Source organism: Chiroxiphia lanceolata, chromosome 2 (genome assembly GCF_009829145.1).
Source record: "Chiroxiphia lanceolata isolate bChiLan1 chromosome 2, bChiLan1.pri, whole genome shotgun sequence".
NCBI lineage: Eukaryota > Metazoa > Chordata > Aves > Passeriformes > Pipridae > Chiroxiphia > Chiroxiphia lanceolata.
The window spans coordinates 115,314,352-115,333,556 of NC_045638.1; the positions used below are offsets into that span (position 1 = coordinate 115,314,352).

A 19,205-nucleotide genomic window follows, 5' to 3' on the forward strand; every position below is an offset into this window, starting at 1 on the left:
GTTGCAGGGGTTATAAACTCCTGGTACAGGGGAATTGGTCTCCTGAGTGGGGCCAGGGGAACCTCTGGGAGTAGTTGGATTTTAGGGGACGAGGTTAAATCTGCTTTCCTGGCGTTCTGGTTGATCTTCACTGGGTTCTACCCTCGCAGTGAGTGGCTCGTTCAGTTCCTTGCAGTGGAAGGGCTGCAGTGAGGTCTCCTGGGGGCCCCTTTAGGCACTGGAAGGTTCTCTGGGATCTCCCCAGAGCTGGACACCCCCCGGCTCTGCCAGCCTGGCTCCACACGAGAGGTGTTTGTGGGGCTCTGGGTGCAGCTGATGCTTGACGTGGTGTCACATCTTGAGCTCGTGTCGTATGTGCCCAGCTGGCTTTCTGTGGCTCAGCTCGCTCTCCTTTGGGGACTCCTCGCTGTGTTTCCCCCCCGAAAAGCCGGCATTGAGCATCGTGCTGGAGAGGGGGGTTAGCCTGCGGGAACCTGAGCCGCTCGGGAAGGGCAACCCGAGGTGCTGAGAGCGGCCCGAGGAGACAGGAGCGAGTCTGGATGGCATCTCCAGGTCTGTCTTTGCGCGGCTGCTGCTCTCTGCTGACGGGTCTGGGCATCGGGCACGTGGGAAAACTCCCTGAGCTCGACCTTGGGCGACCCAGCGCTGGGCTGGGAACAGGGGGGTGCCTCTGTCTTCGCCTAAACAAGTCTGGCTTTGATTGGGAACTTTTTTTAGGAAGATAACGTGGCCCCGTGTTGCCTTTGTTGAACAAACATCCCAGTGAACCGGTCCTGGTGTGCGGCTGGAGCCAGAGGAATGCAGTGAGGTAGCAGGGCTGGGAGAAGGTTGTTGCTGACATTTGGTCTGATTGTTTTACCCCCGAGGGTGTAAAGTGATCCGCTTGTAAGGAAACAAGTGACACCTTGGATGCTTGAGCGGGTTTTTATCTGTATTTATTTTCGTGTGCATCTTGCTCATCTGGTGCAATTAGGCTTTTGCTCTTAATTGTTCCTCTTTCCAACCCCTGAGTGGGCCTTGAAAATCATGGGTTGTGAAAGCTTGTATCTTGATGCAAACTTGGTCCTGTCCATAGGGATAAATTTTCCAGGCTTAAGGCTGCTTTTTAATTATTGTTAAAATTCACTCTGACAATTATTATTAGAGAAACCGTCTGATTTTTAGTCTAATAGATGACTTTATTGAATGACTAGATGCAGAAATAAAATGCCTGGTACCCAATGTGTAGTCTAGTTGTTCTTCCTGGTGTGGATAACCTGCTTTATGGTCTATAAATATACATTTCTTTCTGTAATGGCATTTGAAACACTTGTTTGCCTAGAAAAGTAGGAGAATGAAGAACTCTAAAGGTGTAACCTGCAAAACAAGATTGTTTTGGCTCCCTGATATCTCCAAACCTGCCTCCCAGTATCCTTGCTGACGCTGCTGTGTGAACTTTCCACCACATACCACTGACCTGTCGTTGCTTTTGGAATATTTTTTTTTCCCCGCAGTTGGCACCAGAAAACACTCTGATGTCTTTCCAGAAGGCAGTGGAGCAGAAGGTGTTTGGAGTCCAAGCTGATGTTGTACTGAGGTAAGTCAGGGGGCTGGTCAGTCTGAGACTGTCTGGGCATGGTCCAAACCCCTGGTAGGTCTTTCCTGTCTGGTGATTTCTGCTTTTTCCCATTGGAAAGGGCTGTGGTGAACACATCCAATAACTCCTGCCTGTCTCCCACATCCAGTAACTCCTGCCTGTCTCCCACATCCAATAATTCCTGTGTGTCTCCCACATCCAATAATTCCTGTGTGTCTCCCACATCCAATAACTCCTGCATCTCCCACATCCAATAACTCCTGCCTGTCTCCCACATCCAATAACTCCTGTGTGTCTCCCACATCCAGTAACTCCTGCCTGTCTCCCACATCCAATAACTCCTGTGTGTCTCCCACATCCAATAACTCCTGCCTGTCTCCCACATCCAGTAACTCCTGCCTGTCTCCCACATCCAATAACTCCTGTGTGTCTCCCACATCCAATAACTCCTGTGTGTCTCCCACATCCAGTAACTCCTGTGTGTCTCCCACATCCAGTAACTCCTGTGTGTCTCCCACATCCAGTAACTCCTGCATCTCCCACATCCAATAACTCCTGTGTGTCTCCCACATCCAATAACTCCTGCCTGTCTCCCACATCCAATAACTCCTGTGCATCTCCCACATCCAATAACTCCTGCCTGTCTCCCACATCCAATAACTCCTGTGCATCTCCCACATCCAATAACTCCTGCATCTCCCACATCCAATAACTCCTGCATCTCCCACATCCAATAACTCCTGCCTGTCTCCCACATCCAATAATTCCTGTGTGTCTCCCACATCCAATAACTCCTGCATCTCCCACATCCAATAACTCCTGCCTGTCTCCCACATCCAATAACTCCTGTGTGTCTCCCACATCCAGTAACTCCTGCCTGTCTCCCACATCCAATAACTCCTGTGTGTCTCCCACATCCAATAACTCCTGCCTGTCTCCCACATCCAGTAACTCCTGCCTGTCTCCCACATCCAATAACTCCTGTGTGTCTCCCACATCCAGTAACTCCTGTGTGTCTCCCACATCCAGTAACTCCTGTGTGTCTCCCACATCCAGTAACTCCTGTGTGTCTCCCACATCCAGTAACTCCTGCATCTCCCACATCCAATAACTCCTGTGTGTCTCCCACATCCAATAACTCCTGCCTGTCTCCCACATCCAATAACTCCTGTGCATCTCCCACATCCAATAACTCCTGCCTGTCTCCCACATCCAATAACTCCTGTGCATCTCCCACATCCAATAACTCCTGCATCTCCCACATCCAATAACTCCTGCATCTCCCACATCCAATAACTCCTGCCTGTCTCCCACATCCAATAACTCCTGCATCTCCCACATCCAATAACTCCTGCATCTCCCACATCCAATAACTCCTGCCTGTCTCCCACATCCAATAACTCCTGCATCTCCCACATCCAATAACTCCTGCATCTCCCACATCCAATAACTCCTGCCTGTCTCCCACATCCAATAACTCCTGTGTGTCTCCCACATCCAATAACTCCTGCCTGTCTCCCACATCCAATAACTCCTGTGCATCTCCCACATCCAATAACTCCTGCCTGTCTCCCACATCCAATAACTCCTGTGCATCTCCCACATCCAATAACTCCTGCATCTCCCACATCCAATAACTCCTGCATCTCCCACATCCAATAACTCCTGCCTGTCTCCCACATCCAATAACTCCTGTGTGTCTCCCACATCCAATAACTCCTGCATCTCCCACATCCAATAACTCCTGCCTGTCTCCCACATCCAATAACTCCTGTGTGTCTCCCACATCCAATAACTCCTGCCTGTCTCCCACTTCCAATAACTCCTGTGCATCTCCCACATCCAATAACTCCTGCCTGTCTCCCACATCCAATAACTCCTGTGCATCTCCCACATCCAATAACTCCTGCCTGTCTCCCACATCCAATAACTCCTGCATCTCCCACATCCAATAACTCCTGCATCTCCCACAACCAATAACTCCGGCCTGTCTCCCACATCAAATAACTCCTGTGTGTCTCCCACATCCAATAACTCCTGCATGTCTCCATTTGTAATGCACAGATGCTCCTAATTGTTTCCCTCAGATGGTGGTGAAAGGTGAATTTGTCCAGATGGGGGAACCTGGATCCCTTTGTCACAAAACTAATCTCTATTTGCAGGAAGGCTGGAGTTTATCTTTGTTTTATCACAGTGAGATACAGCACCTGCTTTCTAACCTGGCTCTTGGTGATCCCTCACTTTGTCTCAGTTCCAGTTATAAATGCAAGAAAGACTCAAAGCAGATGTTTTATTTTTTCCCTGACTTGCTTTGGAGGTTTATGTTGATGGAAAGGTGTTTTTGCCTGGTGGGGGGAAATTTAATTGTTAATTGCTCTCTTTTTCCCTTGCATAATTTTTTTGAGAGAAAATGATTTGAAAACCAAAGGACTTTCTTCCCACCAGGGAGTGGAAGGTCACTGTGGAAGGATGAAGTCTGAATTGGGATGTGTGTTATACAAGTCTTGTTCTTTCCAAAATTAGTTCAGTAACTGCTGGGAAGGGACAAGTACTCGAGTGCCCAGCTCACAGATGAGCACTTGGCTCATGTGGCTGAACCAGTCACTTCCATTAACACTGGCCAAGGAGAAAGGTGGACTTTGGGGAGGAGGAGAGCTGGAAAAGCTCCAAGAGCTCTCCACACTGCCTCTCCTCAACCATCCCAGAGGAGCACTCCAAGCACCCTTTACTTGAACAATGCTCTTGATGGCCCAGTTACCTGAACCCTCTCTGGGAGCACAAGTGCCTTTAGGAAAAGAGGATTCCATTGAGTTTCAGACTGAAGAAGTGATGGCAATGCAGCTGGCAGCACTTCTGGGAGGGGGTCATGGCACCACACCCACTGCTGTCCTTACCCCTCTGAAAGATGCTTCTTGTGCCTGTGGCTGGATGGGTCCCCTTGGTCAGGGAGATCCCTCCTGGAGTGTCTCCATGCCCTCGTAGGCACGTATTAGCCGTGGGTGGGCAGCTTGGACATTCCCTCAGACCCGTCCCACCCTGCTCCCTGCCTGTCACACATCCCAGAGCAGTGGCCCTGGTTATAAAGCCGGGTTTGCTCCAGGCAGCTGGAGCACGGCATCGCTGCTGTTCCTATCTCTCTCTCTCCTCCCCCCTCCCACAGCTCTTCTTCTAAAGCTCCATTTCCTGTCTCTGAATTATTGTTTCAAACCTGTGCCTGCCAATACCTTGTGGTTAACCTTGAGTGGTGCTGAGTGACTCCGTGGTGGGGAGGATTGGAAAGGAGGGAGCAAATGTTAATTGCCCCATAGGTTTTCATGCTGTGGGAACAGCTTAGTGGTGTCTGATGAGATGTTAAGACTTGAGCTCCTGTGACCCTTAAACACCCCACACTCTTCACTCTGCACTTGTTTAGCATCTTTTCTTTTTTTTCTGTTTCTTTTTTAACTGTATTTATTAAAATCCTTCCTGACTGCAGGAGCATGGTGTGCTGAGCATGGGGTTGCTGTGTCAGCGTGTTGCTGTGGGCTGTGGGGAGTGTTGGCCCAGCACATTGCTGGAAACAGCAAATAAAGGTATCAGTGACCTCTGTGATAAGGGACTTCTGCAGGCACTGGTAAAGCTGAGGCAACATTTGCTCCATCATCTAAAACTGGGTTTCATTTTCCCTGGAGCTCTTGGGGGTGAGTGCTCTGGGTCATCCCCTAATTGAAATGGGATTTGTGTTTTCATCCCACCCCTTTTCCAAGCCTTATCTGAGTCTCCTGTTCTGGAGGTGGGCTCTTTGCTTTGGAAAATGTCATTGTTATCAGGCTGGCTTTGTCCTAATTTCTGAGTGCAGACAACTGTCCCTCTGCCCCTGATAGAAACCATCCCTGCCCTGCGTGGGGTCACCACTGACCTGGGCACTGAAAATTGGGTGGAGGAAAGTTTAAAGCATTTTTTGTGTTTCCCAGAACCTTTGTTCTGTAATATCCAGGTGACTTAAAAAACCCAGTGCATACATTTGGCTGTTTAATTTCATCTGAGAGTTGGGTTTTCTTCAACATGCATGCATCCAGGAAAACCTTGGATGTTTTGGGGAACTGCAGGTGCTGAGAAAGCTTTGGTTCACGTGAGCATTCAGGGTGGGAGTTCCTGTCCAAGCTACCTGAGTTGGACAGTCTGGAAATCTTTGAGGGGATAGTGGGGAGGTGGGATGGAGGGATGGGTGAGGGATGGACAGGGTTGTGTCGTGTATGAATGGCTGCTGACATGCAGCAGGTATCTAAGAGATGTTTTCCTCAGGGTGCACCTCAGCTGCTCTTGAGGATGCTGGGGGGTGTTGAGCTGGTTGAGACCTTCACAGTGGTTTTGGTGTGAAGCCGTGAGGGAGGCTGGAGTGGGAAGGGGCATTTCTCTCCTGCTGTGAGCATGGCTGTGCACCTCCTCCTGTAACAGGGCCCCTCTGCCTTTGCAGCCACGATGGAGTTCCGTTCCTGATGCACGACAGGACACTCAGGAGAACCACAAACGTGGAGGAGGTGTTCCCAGAGCGGGCCTACGAGCACTCCTCCATGTTCAACTGGACTGACCTGGAAAAGCTCAACGCTGGGGAGTGGTTCCTTCAGGTGTGTGCCATGGAACCATGGCATGACAGCTCGTGCCTAAGTCCTCTTGGAGGTGGAAAGGTGGAGATGACACATCTCCTTGGTGGCGTGGGCCAAAGTGCCCGAGACCAAGTGTCCATGAACCACATGTAGTTTGTCTCTACTAAACTTGGTCTAAAAGACATGTTGTCTTTCTGTGCCACTTGGAAGAAGGGGCCTTAATGCCTGGTTGACACCAGAAAGAACTTCAAGACCCCCAGGAGGGTGAAGGTGATGATAAAGAGGGCAGAAAAGACAATGTGTTATAAGCTGTTCCTTTTTCTTGAATTTCCTTTTGGACACAGTCATCTTCACAGAGAAAAAGTAAGGAATTCAGCCTGGGGGAGTCTGGGCTTTGTGGCAGTGATACTTGGGATGTGCTTTGCTTTCAGAATGATCCTTTCTGGACAGTGGGGTCTCTCCCAAGGTCTGACTACTTGGAAGCTGCCAACCAGTCAGTCTGCAAGCTGCAGGACATGCTGGAGTTGATCAAGGACAACACATCACTCATCCTGAACTTCCAGGACCTGCCATCAGCTCACCCCTACTACAGCACTTACATCAACATCACCCTGGAAACCATCCTGGCATCTGGAATTCGGCAACAGGCTGTGAGTTCTGGGGGGTTGGTGATGTTTCCAAAACTGCCTTCCTTGTGGTTTCCCTGAGTCCTTGAGTGTCTCCATTTGGGCATCAATCCTTGAGGGATTCACTTTGGACAGCTGATTGGAAGTGCCACCCTGTGCTAGGATGTGATGCTGGGGAGGACTGGGATGGGCCTCTGAAAGCCTCCCAGAGTGGTGGCTGATGCAGCAGTGAGGGGGCTTGACAGCACCTCGGGGTGTGCTAATGGTGGGGTGGCCAAGAGATGGAGGGATATGATAATTCCCAGCAATCACAGCATCCCAGAGTGGTTTGGGTTGGAAGGGACCTTAAAGATTATGTTGTCCCACCCCCTGCCATGGGCAGGGACACCTTCCACTAGCCCAGGTTGCTCCAAGCCCCGTCCAACCTGGCCCTGGACACTTCCAGGGATGGGGCAGCCACAGCTGCTCTGGGCAACCTGTGCCAAGGCCTCCCCACCCTCCCGGGGTAGAATTCCTTCCCAATATCCCATCCAACCATCTAGACGTGTGGGAGGCTGTGTTTCCCAGACACTGTGGCAGACGAGGCAGTCCCTTGCGTTCCAGCTCTGGGGACCCCTCGGCCACAGCCTGTGCTCTGTCCCGCTCCCTGGCAGGTGATGTGGCTGCCGGACACGGAGAGGCAGCTGGTCAGGCAGGTGGCCCCGGGGTTCCAGCAGACCTCCGGCCTCAAGCTGGACACGGAGCGCCTGAGGGAGAAGGGCATCGTGAAGCTCAACCTGCGCTACACCAAGGTGACAAGCGAGGATGTCAGGTACAGCCCTGCTGGCACGCTGCCTACCTACAACCCTGTGCCCCCAGTGTGTCCTTTCCTTGTCATCCCAGGCCATCCTGTCTGCCCCGAGGTTTCCTTCCAGATGGACTTGCTCTCAGAAGCTCAAGCTCTGCAAACTTTTCCCTACTCGTGGTCCAGAACCCAACCAGGCTGTTTCTGGGGGTGCCCAGCTGCCTGTGACAACCTCTACATGCTAATTCAGTATGTGGTGGTCCTCTTGGAAATACAGATGTATGAATTGGCTGATTCTTATTACACTCTCAGCTCTGGGAGGAAGTGGAGGCTGTTCACTCTGAGTGCTGTTCCATCCTCATTAGCAGCTGCCCTTTGCCTCCACTTGTCTGCTCCAGAGCTGCTCCCACAGAATTGTGATTAGTCCAAAGGCTGGAAACACTTTCAGAAATGTGTCTCTGCAGAGAATTCACACATTTCCTTCCTGTCCTGTATCAGCTCTTCAGGCTGATCAGCTCATTTCTTTAATGAGACAGGCACAGGGTGGGCTCCTCTGCTGTATTTGCACCGTGTGGTGTGTTGGCTCCAGCTTTACTCCCTTTCTCAGGGAGGGCAGATTGTTTCTAATAGGGCTTTTCTGTTTTTTGAAGCTTAAATGCTTGAAAACTAAACAATATATATCTCCAAAGGAGCTGCCTTGCTCTATGTTTGAGCTGGAAGTAGGGAAGAGCTGAACCAGTGGCTGTTTGAGAGCATGACCCTATTTAACATAATCCATGGTGTCCTTCCTTGGCTGCCAGCTTTACCTGCGGGATAATTCCTGCCTGGTTTTCCTGCTGTGTGTTTGCTGTATCCCATGGAGAGAACCCTATGCCAGTCTCCCATGAATCCCCCCTGAGCTGTCTCCCAGATCAGACCCTGAGTGCTTCCTGAACTCTGAAGACCTTGTGGTGCCCTGTCAAACATTGCTGCAGTCCTGGTTTAACAAAGTACTCTCAATGCCCCCCAGAATCAGCACCTGGATGTCACATTGCTTTGACAACCACCTCTGCCCTTGAGCATCCCTCTGGAGCAGCTTTGAGCTGTGTCCACATCCTGTCCCGAGCCCTTCCACGTCCAAGTGCTTTGCCAATATTAAATTGCAGGGATTAATCTGTGCTGCCAGGGTGAGGGGGATTAGTGATGCTTCTTCTTCACAGATAAGGAAACAGAGCAATTATGCAAATCTGGGGCCCAGGGAGTCACTGCCAGTGCCTGGTTTGCTGCTGGCAGCTCCTGGACCCCCAGCTTGCGGCTGTAGCTTCTTGGAAAATGCCCTCGGGAAACTGGAAGCTGTGACTCTGCCACTGTCCCCAAAACAAGGGCGTGGAAGTTGTGGAAGTTGTAGGTCCGTCAGTGTTTTAATTAAGCAAATTGCCTGTGAATTGTTAGAGGCCTCTGAACCTGAAGCTGATTTTACATCACCGTGGCGAGGTGGTTGTCACAAGTACACTCCATGTCCCTCATTCATGGGGAAGCTTTTGAGATGGTCTGTGGACTGGGTCAGACAGCAGCCAAGAGGGCAAGAAAGCTCTGGAGTTCAAACCTTTGGGCTGCAGGGCCCTTGGGTTGCTTAGGAAGTGTTAAAAAAAACATTTCCTGCAATTCCAAGCGACTCGATCTGTGCTCACAGCTGTGGGGATGGCAGGGGCTCTGCTCTGGGAGCTGAGGCTCTGAGGTTTGGGGAGGGTCCTGCATGTCACCCTGTGTGTCTCCTGGCAGGGACTACACCATGGCCAACCTGAGTGTGAACCTGTACACAGTGAACGAGCCCTGGCTGTTCTCCATCCTCTGGTGTGCCGGCGTCCCCTCGGTCACCTCCGACAGCTCCCACGTCCTCCGCAAGGTGCCTTTCCCCATCTGGCTCATGGTAAGGCTGGGAAGGAGCCCCTGGAAGGGAGGGAATGTAGTGGAGAGGTATTGCCCACCACATGTCCAGTGGGGTTTTCCAGGAAGGTTTGGTTGGGTGTAAGGTGCCGTTTTGGAGCCCACAGAGCTCAGAGCCAGTGTCAGCACACGAAAGGAGGGAGGGTTTAACACTGTTCCCGTTGGCAGTTTTTCCTGATAACATCATTCTGGATGACAGCCTGGCCTTGGGAAGGTCATAAATGCTGTGATTTACACCCCACCCCTGCAGCTCCATGCTTTTCTTGCTCCTTGGTGGTGACTTCAGCCATGTGTGGTCTCTCTGTGGTTGCACAAACCAGAAGATTTAAGGTCTGCTTCTGTTTCTTGTCTTGCAGCCTCCAGACGAGTACCATCTAATCTGGATCACGTCTGATCTCATTTCATTTATCATAATTGTAGGAGTTTTTATATTCCAGAAGTAAGTAGCCTTGTTACAGCTCATCTCTCGTGCATTTGTGACGTGTGTTTTTGTTCAGAGCCTGGGGTGGAGATGGGAGAGAGGCTCTGCTCCTCAAAGCTTGGAGTGTGATAGCAGGGAAAGGTTTATTTAAAAATCCACGTGAAGATCCAAGCAATAATTCCAATCCCAAGATGTTGATACAGAACTGGAGGCAGTTGCTGCTACCTTTTAAAAAGCACGAGAGATCTCAAAATAGCAGCAGTAGGTGCCTTGCTTTGCTCTTAAACACATGTGGAAGAGAAACTGCAAATGCTTTAGGGAAATGGATGTTGAGAAAGACATTAAAATGCTTTAAAGGAAAAAGAATAGGGGGGTTTTGAGATTCCACCATGAGAGTCTTCAAAAAGAACACGTTATATTTTTCTTAAATCAGTTTGTTCTTGTTTGGAGGAAGAAGAAATAGAAATGTTACAGAATCCCAGAATGGTTTGGGTTGGAAGATCACCTAGTTCCAAGCTCCCTCTGTAGGCAGTTATTATGGGAGACATTATGATAGAGCAGATCAAATCAGTTGCTTAGTTCAATGCACAGGGAAAGTCCATTTCGCAAAGAAAAGAGGGAGCAAGGGTTTGATGAGGGTGTGGCAGAACCTTTCCTCCAGAAGGGCGCTGGGGCTGTGATGTCTGGAAGTGTCCTCCACTCCCTCAAATCCATCAGGTGGCTTTATGGGGATGTCCACGATCTTTAGACCTTATATTTCTCTGCTGGATACCCAAATGCACAAAGGAGTCTGGAAGCAGGGACTGACCTCTCTGAAGAGCACAATTTGAAGGCCAAGTTGATATTTGTGCTCTTTGGCCTCATCTCCCAGAGTCAGTTTTAGAAGGTTTTCCTGATTCAGAACCAGGAGGCCAAAGGTGGAGGAATTCAACTGATTCAACCTGCTGGGTGGGAACTAGAGGTCCCAGAGCAGAGCGAGGTGATGCTTGGAGAGAGAGAAGTCACAACTACGTGGACTTTGCCATAGCTGGACTCTTGTTCTCTGCACAGATGGAAGCTCTTCCAGCTTGGAAGAGGTTTGATGGAGTAGGGGAAGAGGAAACAGGGTAAGAAATCCTGCATTATTGCAGGATTTCTCTTCCACCCTCAGTGTGATACAGGTGGGAAGAGCTGGAAATGCCACCAGCTCTCCCAGGATCCATCCCCCTGGAGCAGTGAGCTCTGGACCTGATACAAGAAGGCAGTTGCTCAGGGAGGTCTGGCCATGTGGGGTTCATCATAGCGGAGCCAAATGTCTTCTTTTGGATCTCTCCCTTGGGACAACTCAACCCCAAGTCGGTAGAAGGAAGCTGGACTTGCTCTTCTAAGAGCCTTGTGCAGACCCATTTCCCTGATGCTCCAGTTTCTCCACCACGTGAAAGAGTTTGTAGCAGGGCTGAGGATAAATCAAAACTGAATCACAGCAGAATTGGAGCTCCGGGAAACGGGGCTTGGCATTTGGCCTTCAGGGTCATGGTTGGTTCTGTGTGGGGTTTTTCGTTGGTCTGGTTTGGTTTTGTTGGTTTTTTCGCTCCCAAGTCCCTTTCTGGGGCAAACCAGAGCTGCTCCCTTGCTACAGGGAGGAGGGGCTGGGTGGGAGCAGAGCCACCGCTTCGACGTGCTCGTCCTGTGTCCTCCGCATGGCTTCTCTCCTCCCTAGGGTAGGGATTGCTCCTGCTGTTCTGCTCCGGTGACAGGACTGTGGCAGCCTCTCCAGAGGGGAAATACCAACTGGGATGACTTCTAACTAACCTTTTTTTGCCTCTTTGCCTTGTTTATTTTCTTACTGCTCTGACTGTTGTGCACGTTCCTCCTCTTTCTCTCTCTGCTGCATTCTGGCATCTCACAGCTATCACATGATCAGGTAATTCTGGTGCTTTCCTCCTCTTTCTCTTTTTCATTCAACCTTCCTTTCTCTCTTTCTTTCTCCCTCTCTGCTATGGCTTCACTGCAGATGGACAGGGTAGGATGCAGCTTTTCCCGATGCTTTCAAACATCTGGCTTTGTGGGGGGACCAGGAGGGGTCGAACACTGGGCAGTCCACAGCCACCAGCACCACAGGCATCTGATGCTCAAGCCAGAGGATGTTTTGAAGGCAATCTGACCTTCTGTGGCAATGGTCTTAAGTCACTGCCTTTTAAAACAGCCCTGTTCTGAGGCCCTGTGGCATGCTGTAACTGGGAAATTCCTGGTGGATGTAATACTCTCTCCATGGAAATAATCCCATGCAAAATAGCCCCTTCCTTCCTGTATTTGCCAGAGGTTTTTGAGACCAACCTCTTCTAAATTGGCCCATTCTCAAGAAAATCATGTAACCTGTTCAGTGATACACAGTAGCCCTCCTCTGGCCCTGGGAATGATTGAAAAGGGCTGAGAGCTGGAAAGGTTTGGCTGCACTCAGAGCTTGGGACCTTCCAGGAGTCTCGTCCCAGTTACACTGCTGTGGAACTGGAAAGGCAGTGTGAAAATAGAGAGCATTGCCCTTGGGAAGGGCATGAGCCTGGGATGCTGGATTTGAAGTGCCATCACTTGGGAACCCAGCTTTCTCCTTTCCCTCCCCAGTCGTTGTCGCTGTCCTGCAGTAAAGCCTTCGCCGTGTCCCTCCTCGGACCAAACTCTCCCCATGTTCCCTCCTCCCTTCCTCCTGCTGTGTGCCCTGGGGTCAGATTCCCGAGGACTTGGTTGCTCCCTGTCTGTGCTTACCAGCCCCCCTCCCAGTGCCCACCCACAGCCTCAGGGTTGGCCACCAGCAAGCGGTGCCTGGCACTTGGGGTGTGGCATGTCCCCAAAACAGGGCCTGGCTGCAGGGAGCTGGGTGTTCTCCCTTCTCCAGCTCTCCTTCCCTCCCTGGCTCATGGATAAGGAGAAGGCAGGCATGGAGGAGCTGGGCAGGCTTTAGGATGGGACCCTGGTTGTGGCTGGCTTGGCTCTGTGCTCACTCCATCTTCTCACCTCAGCACTGGGGACCTGCCTGCCCCTCTCCCACCCTTTTCCCTGCCATTTTAGCATCTCCCCTCCCACCCAGGGCTCCGGCTGTGGCCCTAACACGGTGTGTGCTGTCTCTGTGTTGTTGTCCCAGTATTTTTTAGTCTGTTCCCACCCCGTGTCCGTCTGGTCTGCTCTGCCGCCAACCTCCCAGAACAGGACCTTCCTGCTGCCTCTCTGGCCCTTTTGCACGCTGCTGTCCCAAACCTGGCCGAGTACAACACAGCCCAAGGGGGTAGGAGAGGTGCTATTTTCTATTAAACCGGCTTTTTTGGAGACCCAGAGGCCGCTGAGCACAGCACAGAGTGTTTGGTATGGTGTTGGTTGGAGTGGCACCGTGGTTAAATGTACTCGTGGCTCTTCTAAGAGGATGTTTCAAAGCACCCCTGAAAAATGGGGTTACCCTCTCCTGGTTTGTTCACCCAGAGCAAGGCACTCCTGTGAGAGGAGGCATCACCTCCTCGTGCATGTTTTCCCACCCTGGGTGTGAGCACAGCCACCCTGGGAGATGGAGAGCAGAGAGCAGTGCTTGTTCCTCTTGGCAGGAGGAGAAACGCCCTTGGTCCCTGGAATCCTTGGAGTCTGGGCTCTCTGTGCCTCAGTGACCCACACTCTCCATGGGGTGTCTGGGAATGGGCATGAGATCCCCCTGCCTTTTGGCCGCACAGCCCAGCCTGGTGCTGGAAATCCTGGTGTGTGGGCAGAGAAAAGACTCGTTGTTGTAGAGACATGTTTTGGTCCTGATTTGTAGTTTAAGGAGGGTCTTACCCTGTGCAGTCTTGCAACCACGTTGACCTTAGTGTCCCTTGCAGGCAGACCCCACTAAGGCTAAAAATGCTCTTCTTCCAGGTCAGAGTGGCTCAGTTTAGATGATGATGATGATGATGATGGAAGACAAATTTAATTTTTTAATTTTTTTTTTAATATACTTTAATGTCTTTGCCTCTTTCTGTTTCCTCTGTGTTTCCTCTGTGTTTCCTCTGCGTTGCTTCTGTCCGTGGGTCTGTGAGTTGTGTTGTGTTGCCATCCCACCCATCCTTTTCTCTGTAGCATCCTCCTTCATCCATACCCTGGTCAAAGCCTGATGGTGCAGTGTCACCCACTGGGATTTGGGAAGGGGGTGGAAACCCCGAGGAATTGACACCAGTTAGATTTTCCTGGAAAAAAAATTGCAGAAGCTCTTTTGTCATCACGGCTTTGTCAGGCTGGTGCTGCAGACCCAGGCTGGAGATTCGTGAGCTGCTCGAACACTCTGCTCCTGGGGCTGGGTTAGGAATTTAAGAGAAGGTGACTGGCACCTAGAAATAAGTAAACGAATAAATAATCACCTTCTCCTGTGTGGGTGAGCCACTAGATGGTGCCAGAAGATCAGAAAGCCCATAAGCCACCCTAAAGCCCTGCTGCTTCCCCATCAAATAGCTTTATGGGATGCCTGGCTCTGGCAGGGAGAATGGGATTTAACTGAAAGCCTTCCTCTGTGGTCAGGAGGCAGGAGGAATGGGTGTGGGGGGTGGGCTATGAAAGCCTGGCCTAAGCAACAGCCTGTGCCAGGGCTGGACAACCCTTTAGGGGAAGAAGTGTTTCCAAATAGCCAACCCGAACCTCCCCTGACACCATTTGAGACCATTTCCTTGCTGTGTCTCAGTTTTGAGACTTCAGATTGCCTTTGAGCAATTTGAGGTCCCTTCTCCCACGAACCTGAGGGTGAGGAAAAGGTTCTGGATTCTTTACTTGGCTCGGTGCCTCGTTCTGTTCCCTCTTTCCAGCCCTGAGAGTTAAACTGCCCCTACATCCTTTGGGCAGCTGGAGAGGGCTGTGGGGCAACTGCAGCCCTTGGTGAAATCGGTCCCTGGGTGTAATTCCTTGGTGGGATTGGGATGCTAAAGGTGGTTAACACGACCTGCCTGCGTGAGATGCCACGCTTATCTCCCAACATCCTCCTGCCGCGTGGGGTTGTGTCGGTGCCAGGGAGCAAAGGCCTCAGGGGCTCTGGGGCTCGGTGGTGGCCACTTGCATTAAAATGCTCCCACATCTGGGGGGCCCAGCCCCTGACCTGCCGCTCCCGCCTCACAGGTGGCGCCTGGGGAGCATCAGGACCTACAACCCGGAGCAGATCATGCTCAGCGCCGCCGTGCGCCGCTCCAGCCGCGACGTCAAGATCATGAAGGAGAAGCTCATCTTCTCAGGTAGGGCTGGTGGGGGGCCCTGTGTTGCTCCCCTCAGTGCCACCCTGCTAGGGGAGGAGCTGCTCGTGCCTCAGGGTGGCTGCACTGACCCGGCTGGCTGAGCTGGCGGGATGTGCTTGTGGCTCATCCGGGGCAGGGGGTTTGAACAAGATGATCTTTAAGGTCCTCTCCAACCCAAACCGTTCTGGGATTCATCCCAAGTTGGTTCAGGGATGATATCCCCGCTTTCTCTGCCCTTCCCAGAGATCAACAACGGCGTGGAGCCCACGGATGAGTTGTCCTTCTGCTCTGAGAATGGCTTTGCCAACGAGATCCTGACCCCCACGGACCCTCGGGACTCCAAGCTGCGGATGAACTGAGGGGCTCTGGGCCAGCCCTGTGTGCTCCCTGGCAGTGAGAGCCGTGCTCTTCTGCTTCCTGTGGGATGGGAACCCTGGAGGAACTGCTGGTCAGGCAGAGACCCCTTCCCATACCCCACCACTAACTGCTCCACCTCCCTGGTTGTGAGGTTGGGGGGCTTATTTTTGTACATATGTAGAAAATTTGAATTTTTTTTTGTCTGGGGTTTTTTTTTTTTTTTTGAGTGTAATTTTTCCAGGGCATGAGTGGAAATACCGTGTTCATTAAACCCTCAACCTTATGGCTGAAGGTATTTGAATCTTGATGTGAAAGCCTGAGTCCCCTTGGGGGGTTCTGGGAACATGTTGGACGTGTGTCCCTGTTCTCCCCCTTGCCCTTCCCCAACCCTTCCCTTGGTGCAGCGACTGTGTAGCTGAACGTTGTGGTGTTCTTGTGAAGTGTTGATTTTGTTATTTTTTTTTTCTGTTTCCCCCTCATTCCCCTTTTCCTGGGCAATTAAATTGTAGCTCTGATGCACCAGGAGGCTGTTGGGAAGAGAGAAACTTTCCTGGGAGAGGAATCTTCCCTGCTGAAGCTCAGAACCAGGGAAGGGGTTGCACTGGCTCAGTCACTTGGGCACCTTCTCCTTATCCCATCCTCCTTCCCCAGAGCCTGGATGCTCCATGGGGAACAGCCTTTTCAAAAAGTCCTGCTCCAGTTTTGGAGGCAAATCCTGAGTGTTGGCTGAAGTTTGGCCTCTGCTGGCAGCAGGTTGGATTTTTTTTTTCCTTTTTTTCTTTCTTTCCACCTTCTCCCTGAGTTGGGCTCTGTTGGGAGCCCGGGTGGCTTGTGAAAAGCAATGCCAGGGGCACCATCACTGCTTGGATCTGGTTGAAGTGCCTGCCACTCCACGTGGCGTTTGCAGTCACTCCCTGCTTCCCATTCCTTGCACCCTCATCACAAGGGGAGGTGGTGCAGTGTGAGCTTCTCCTTCTCTGGGCCAGCGAGGTGCCCATGGGTGAAGGAGTTGTAAATAGTTTGGAAGGTGAAGCAGCTCCAGAGTATAGTTATTCCTGCAAGGAGACCTTTCCTCCTTGCTTTCAAGGCAGGATCCTTAAAGCTGCGCGTTTGCATCCTCCAAAGGAGTGATGGTCTTGCAGCAGATGCTGAGGGGCTCGTGAAGGTAGGAGCTCCCCTCAGCGTGTTTCCAATGCAAAAGGCTTCAAACCAAAATCTTAGACCAGAGGTTAAAAGTTAAAAAAAAAAAAAAAAAAAAAAAAGAAAAGAAAAGCTCAGAAACCAAGTTGGGGGCAGTTGAATTTTGTCCCCTCCCCAAGGCGGTCTCGGCTCTCTGCTGGGACCTTCAAGACCTCGTGGAGAGGAGCCTGGTTTTGGGTCACTTTGCTGTTCCCAAGGAGCTGAAGCCAGCTGGAAGGCTGCTGAAGCTGGGAATGGCTCCTGGCTCGCTGTTGCGTTGCTCCCTTCCTCACCAGATCTTGGTGGGCATCGTGTGCAACACGAGAAATCCCCCGGAATGCGAGCTCCCTCCGGAGCTGCCCTACTCTGCCTAGAGGGGATGGGACCTCCCTGTTCCCATGGCTCTGAAAACCTGGGAGCTGAGTCTCTGGGTGCTGACCCAGCTGGGCTGTGCGGCACATGAGGAGCTGGTCACCTTGCGAAGGAGGAGGAGGAGGAGGAGGAGGAGGTCTGAGGGTGCTGATGTGCATCATGTCCCACACCCAAAGCCGGGATAAAACCAGCCCTGAGCGGTTTGTCCTTGTTTTGGCAGCACTGAACTGCTCTGTCCTTGTTTGTTTTGTTTTTTTTTTTTAAAGTTGTACTCCAGTAGCAGTTTGAAACACTAAAGTTTTGGGCTTAGTGTGGAAGGATTGGGGGCAGTTTTCTATGGAAAGGAAAAATGCTGATAATGAAAATGTGAATGTTGATGCTCTACTAAGTACGGCCTAATATTAAGACTTTAATTACTTTGGATCTAGCCTGGGTTTTATGAATGTAATAAGACCCTGGTCCGTGCTCCCTCTTACCTCCCCCAAATACAGTCCTTCTCTATGGTACTCTCAAGTCTGTGAAATACAGTGTGGGGTTTTTTTTCTGCAGAACTGCAAGCTTTTGGTGGATTTGAAGGTATTTTGAGAACTTAAGTTGCTTCTCCCTTTGATGTGGTGCTGTATTGAAACATTCCTGGTGGATTGTCATTGCCAAGTGAGAGATGTTGTTAAATCTCAGCATCTGTTGATAATCACCTGCATGTTCTGTTTTTATCCTTGGAGATGACTTTATTGAGAGGTGAAGTGCTTAAAAGCTTGGAAGTGTTAAAAGCAATCCAACTAAGAGTTGTTTTCACAATTAGCTTCTTCCTTTCTTTTTTTTTTACAACGAGACCCAAACTTCCCGTGTAATGCACTGACTGTTCCCGTTATCATCCCCAATATTTGCTACCTTTTTTTTTTCTTTAAAAAAGAAAAAAAAATGATACTTTTTGATGAAAATAGAGCTAGACCAAAATAAACTCTGCGACGCTCTGTGAAATAAACTGTCAGTATTCCCCTGCCAGTCTGACGTGGTTTTGTGTTCTGGCACCGCTTGCAGTTGATCCTCTTTGATCTCCGTGTGCTCCCTGAGGGAGCTGAAGGTCTGAGCAGAGGAAACTGTTGCTCTGTCTGTCCTGAGCTCGGTGTGCTCGTGTTGCATCTCCCCTTGGTGATGCCGAGCTGTGTGGTGTGGTGAACATGGCTGAGGGGTGGGATGCCCTCCAGAGGGAGGGACCTGGACAAGCTCCTGGGAAGCTCAGGAGGGCAAGGTCTCACTCCTGGGTCGGTTCAGCCCCTGGTATCCGTAAAGGCTGGTGGATGAAAGGATGGAGAGCAGCCCTGGGGAAGATTTGGGGGTGCTGGTGGATGAGAAGCCGGACATGACCCAGCCATGAAACCCCCCATGCCCTGGGCTGATCCAGCAGGGAAGGGGGGGATTCTGCCCCTCTGTTGTCTCAGGTGAGACCCCCCTGCAGAGCTGCCTCCAGCCCTGGGAACAACAGCACAGGGACATGGGGCTGCTGGAGAGAGTCCAGAGGAGGCCCTGGAGCTGCTCCCAGGGCTGGAGCCCCTCTGCTCTGGAGCCAGGCTGGGAGAGCTGAGGGGGTTCACCTGGAGAAGAGAAGGCTCCAGGGAGAGCTGAGAGCCCCTTGCAGGGCCTAAAGGGGCTCCAGGAGAGCTGGAAAGGGGCTGGGATCAAGGGATGGAGGGACAGGACAAGAGGGAATGGCTTCCACTGCCAGAGGGCAGGGCTAGATGGGATATTGGGAAGGAATTCTTCCCTGTGAGGGTGGTGAGGCCCTGGCACAGGTCACCCAGAGAAGCTATGGAAGTGTCCAAGTGCCCTGGAAGTGTCCAAGGCCAGGTTGGAGAAACCTGGGCCAGTGGAAGATGTCCCTGCCCATGGCAGGGGGTGGAACAACATAATCTTTAAGGTCCCTTCCAACCCAAACTCTGCTCTGATTCTCTGGCTCTCTCCCTCCAGGTTTGGTAAGACAGAAGCTGAGGAGCAGTGGTGTGGAGAGGAGATGACTGTGCAAACCTCCAGGAGAGGAGGCTGGAGCAGTAACTGCAGAATAATTTCTCTTTTTTTTGTAGCCCCAAGGGGATGATGATGCCCACACAGAAGTGATCAGACAATGGTTTTAAACCAAAAAAAGGGAAAGCAATTTATTTTTAATGAAC

General features: G+C 51.2%; 1 protein-coding gene across 5 annotated transcripts in view; it reads left to right on the forward strand.

Annotated features, from left to right (window-relative positions):
- GDPD5 (glycerophosphodiester phosphodiesterase domain containing 5) overlaps window positions 1–18,042 on the forward strand; it is a 115,976-nt gene extending 97,934 nt beyond the window's left edge. For 3 of the 5 annotated variants that reach the window (XM_032680429.1, XM_032680430.1, XM_032680431.1), the window contains 9 exons: window positions 1,494–1,576; window positions 6,033–6,183; window positions 6,594–6,812; window positions 7,442–7,599; window positions 9,334–9,481; window positions 9,855–9,937; window positions 11,808–11,822; window positions 15,017–15,129; window positions 15,373–18,042. In XM_032680429.1, coding sequence (XP_032536320.1) covers window positions 1,494–1,576; window positions 6,033–6,183; window positions 6,594–6,812; window positions 7,442–7,599; window positions 9,334–9,481; window positions 9,855–9,937; window positions 11,808–11,822; window positions 15,017–15,129; window positions 15,373–15,488 — 1,086 coding nt within the window. In that variant the 3' untranslated portion in view covers window positions 15,489–18,042. The remainder of the gene's footprint in view (window positions 1–1,493; window positions 1,577–6,032; window positions 6,184–6,593; window positions 6,813–7,441; window positions 7,600–9,333; window positions 9,482–9,854; window positions 9,938–11,807; window positions 11,823–15,016; window positions 15,130–15,372) is intronic. The other 2 variants (XM_032680433.1, XM_032680432.1) reach the window with 1 other exon arrangement.
- Window positions 18,043–19,205: the final 1,163 nt, after the last annotated feature.